Source organism: Limulus polyphemus, unplaced genomic scaffold (assembly GCF_000517525.1).
Source record: "Limulus polyphemus unplaced genomic scaffold, Limulus_polyphemus-2.1.2 Scaffold1567, whole genome shotgun sequence".
NCBI lineage: Eukaryota > Metazoa > Arthropoda > Merostomata > Xiphosura > Limulidae > Limulus > Limulus polyphemus.
The window spans coordinates 83,419-87,152 of record NW_013667177.1 but is presented as its reverse complement, the minus strand read 5'-3'; the positions used below and the strand labels follow the sequence as shown (position 1 = coordinate 87,152).

General features: G+C 29.0%; 1 protein-coding gene across 1 annotated transcript in view; it reads right to left on the bottom strand.

The window, feature by feature from the left end:
• The window catches only part of LOC106464133 (nucleoporin NUP188 homolog), a 112,407-nt gene that overhangs the window by 78,643 nt on the left and 30,030 nt on the right, over positions 1–3,734 (bottom strand). Inside the window, exon 12 of the mRNA XM_022391813.1 lies at positions 2,954–3,073. Within this exon, the coding sequence (XP_022247521.1) occupies positions 2,954–3,073 (120 nt within the window). The remainder of the gene's footprint in view (positions 1–2,953; positions 3,074–3,734) is intronic.

Below are 3,734 nucleotides of genomic sequence, written 5' to 3'. Positions count from 1 at the left end.
ATAGTAATTTATGATTTTTTAGTTATTCAAAAGAAAATATAAAACCTAAAAAAAATATTTTCTTTCATATCCTCCAAGTGCAAAATTTTTAAAGGCTTAGCAACCTACAGCAAGCGAATACAAAGGTCGTAACTAGAAGAGATAATTGTTAACTTTACTTCTTTATTTACTATTCTATGCTTTAGGAAAAATAACTTTAAGAACTTATTTCAAAATAGCAATAATATATATACATATATAATGTATAATAATTGAAATGTGACTGTATTTTACAAAATACTAGTCGACTAAAACACAGCCAAGACAAGTTACTTTGTTCAGACCAAAGGTCACCTTTCTGTTATTTGATATGGTAACATAAGTACATATGAGTCACGTCATTGTAACTTCTGTATTGTTAGTTAGGCACGGATGAAAGGTCAATATATAAAAATAATAAATATATGTAAATGTATTATGTTATGAGATTTAAGCTATTTCGTCTAAACATTTATGTTTTATGTGTTATAATATGTGTTGATTCTAAAATGAAAGAGGCATAATTTATGTTTATTTCCCACTTTTTTATGATGGTTGCGAGATCGGTCAAATTTACCTAACCATACACAGATTAATAACTGAAAATAACAGATAAAATATAAAGTTTTTTCTTAAAAAACGTTGGATAACTATCCGGACATTATAAAGAATGAAAGAGGCACAATTTATGTTTATTTCCCACTTTTTTATGGTGTTTGCAAGATCAGTCAAATTTATTGAACCCGTATAGAGATTAATTACTGAAAATAACAGATAAAATATAAAGTATTTTTTCTCAAGAAATGCTTGATAACTATCTGGACATTATAAAGATTTTGCATGTGAAATTTCAAAATTTTCTGATGCATAAAAGTATTTTTAATCTTAAAATGAAAATTACTTTGCATGATAGATAGATAAGATGTGAAAAGAAAAAAAAAGGCATGAGAGAAACATTGCTTTACAAACATCAAGACTTTATAAAAAAAAGATATTTTGCATATGAAAGCATTGTAATATTTACTGATAATCTGGCAAATTTCGTTAACATTCATTTACTAATTTAAAAGTTGTAGCATGAAAACTATAACAAGTACAAAATGGTTACGAGGTTGGTCCCAGGGACTGAGCCCGGGTTGAAAGAGTTAATAACATTTTGAATGTATGTAACTAAAACCTCATGACATGCACAGTTAATGATGCCTGGGCAGATAGGGTTAACCAATATTTTGAAACAGCTTTCATTTCCATACTGGTCTGTGGGGGGAGAAAGATAAACAGAGGAGAGCTAAGTCTAGTTGATATTCCCAATAACACAAACACTGGTGTGGCTACTTGTATAGAATACTGGCAATGTATTCTCTCTTTATACTTTCTTAGTTATTTTCCATTCTCATTTTACAGAAGTTAATAAAAATGTGAAGTTCTGTTCTCCAACACTTGTTCTGAATTATCAAAAGGTTAAATACAGATAAATCAACCAGAATCAATATTAAAAATAAGCATCCAGTGTCACTAAGGATTGAAATGGAAAAAAAAGTACCACTACATGCTCATGAGCATAAAAAGAATAGGTTCAAACATTTAAAAGCAATTGCCAGTGTCAATGAGTGCATTGACAAAAATAGCAGACCAGTATTTATTATTTAACTAGTCATTTTCATCAGTTTTTTAATTTGCCTTTTTCAAATTTGATGATATAAATTAACTAAATATTTTTTCACCAGTAGTAAAAAGAAAGAAAATGCTCGAAATTTATAGAAAAAAAGCATTATGAACAGACCATGCTACCTTCAGGACTTACTTCAGAATTACTAGTTCATTTACTAGGATTTTCTCAGAATTTTTATGCAGAGTGCTAGGATTTAAAAAACTATTGAGTGGAAATACTGTAATCAGTAAACACTCAATACTACAAGCAACTCAACCAACTTCTTTGAATTAAAACTTTAATATATTCTAAATATTTTAATCTATTTATTCTGCTCAAATTGTTATATTTGTTACACATAAGCCACTTTAAAATTGTTATATGTTCTTCAACTTCAATTAACCCTTTTGCAATGGATATTTCTTTAAACTCCTTTCTGTACAGGTCACTGAATTACACTCAAAGTTTAATTAAACAACTTTATTATCAACGTATGTCAATGAAATTAAGATTACAATGTATAATTCAAGGTTTTATGTCATCTAAGTTTTAATTCCTTTATTTCAAAAGAAACCTTTAAAAAATACACTTAAATTTCAGTTTTGTTCTCACTTAATGCAGGAACATTCACAAATATGAACTTTCAGATTCTCTAAATTGAATCAGACAACTACACAGTGTCTATACATGTATGTCTAGACAAAAACTACATCTACTGCACTAGTTACACTTATGTTTCAAAGTTTTTTGGCTGAGTTCAGTGGACACAAGACATACATGTTGCTAACACTTGATTAGTTCCATACCCACATTCTATACTTAGACTTCAGATTTATAAGCTACATATGCTTATTTGATCCACATGTTTATAACCAATATAAAGAGTTCATTTACAATATCATCTTCCAATGGCTATTTTAAAATTGGTGCGCAGTTTTCTTTATCATGTATATTAACTGTTGGTAGTAATTGTTTGCTGCTTTTGCTTGCTTGAGACTCATATTGTTATAATGTTGATACTGTTTCAACAGCAAAATGCTGAAGGTGAACTATATACAAACAAAATGTGCAGAACAAACTGGTGTAAATTCATTTCCACAAACATATCTCTGTTTTCAATTAGATTAATATAATCACATAACAACAAAGATCTGAATATACCGAAAAATACAACTTTACAATTTTTAAAACTGCAAGTTCACTAAACACAAAAGCAGTAAGCAAGCTACACATACATAAAGAATGGAAAAGGGCATGAGTTGCTCAGTTAATGAATAAGCTTACCTATTTTGTAATTCCAAGCTTTGTTGGACAACAGCTTCTCCAGTAGTGGCTAATTTCATTAAAGTTTGACCAGCTTCCAGGTTTAGTAAACTAAAAGCACACAGTACCTGTAGCTTTGATCTGTATCAAACAAAACAATGTTTAATAATACTTCCAGTATCTTATCTATACATCTACATCAAATATGTCATATTTTAATAACAAAGCAGATGTATTTAAACTATTAAACATATATTAATGCCCAGAATATTAGCACTTTAAATCAGCACAATATATTGGGTTAAAATAACAAATTTAATACTATGTAGCCTGATCCAAGTTCCTTTTCAGCACAACACACTATGCCTGGGTACCTAAGTAAGCCTTAATAAATATGATTCACTACGTGAAAAAAGTAACAGAATTGTAGTATCTTAGTTCTTAAGAGTTTTAGTATGAAAATACAATTATGGTCTATTGAAAACTCGTATCAGTATTGTCAATAGACAATTAGACAAAAGATTAAAAATAATATATTTTACTATTAAAGAGGATCTAAAGATGGAAGGTTTCAAGAAAGCAGTTGTTTATTCCATCCTTTCCCATTTACACACAAACTCAAAATTGGGAAAAATCCCCCTCCCCACTTTTTAGTTTGAAATAATTTTCTAAACCTTATTATAAGGATAAATTGAATCTCAGAAATAATGGGTGAGGGAGTTTAAAGTTCAATGTTTTACTTTTGGGAATGTAACCAGCACTATAAACAATAAGTACTTGATGAAGCTACTGTTACAAAATT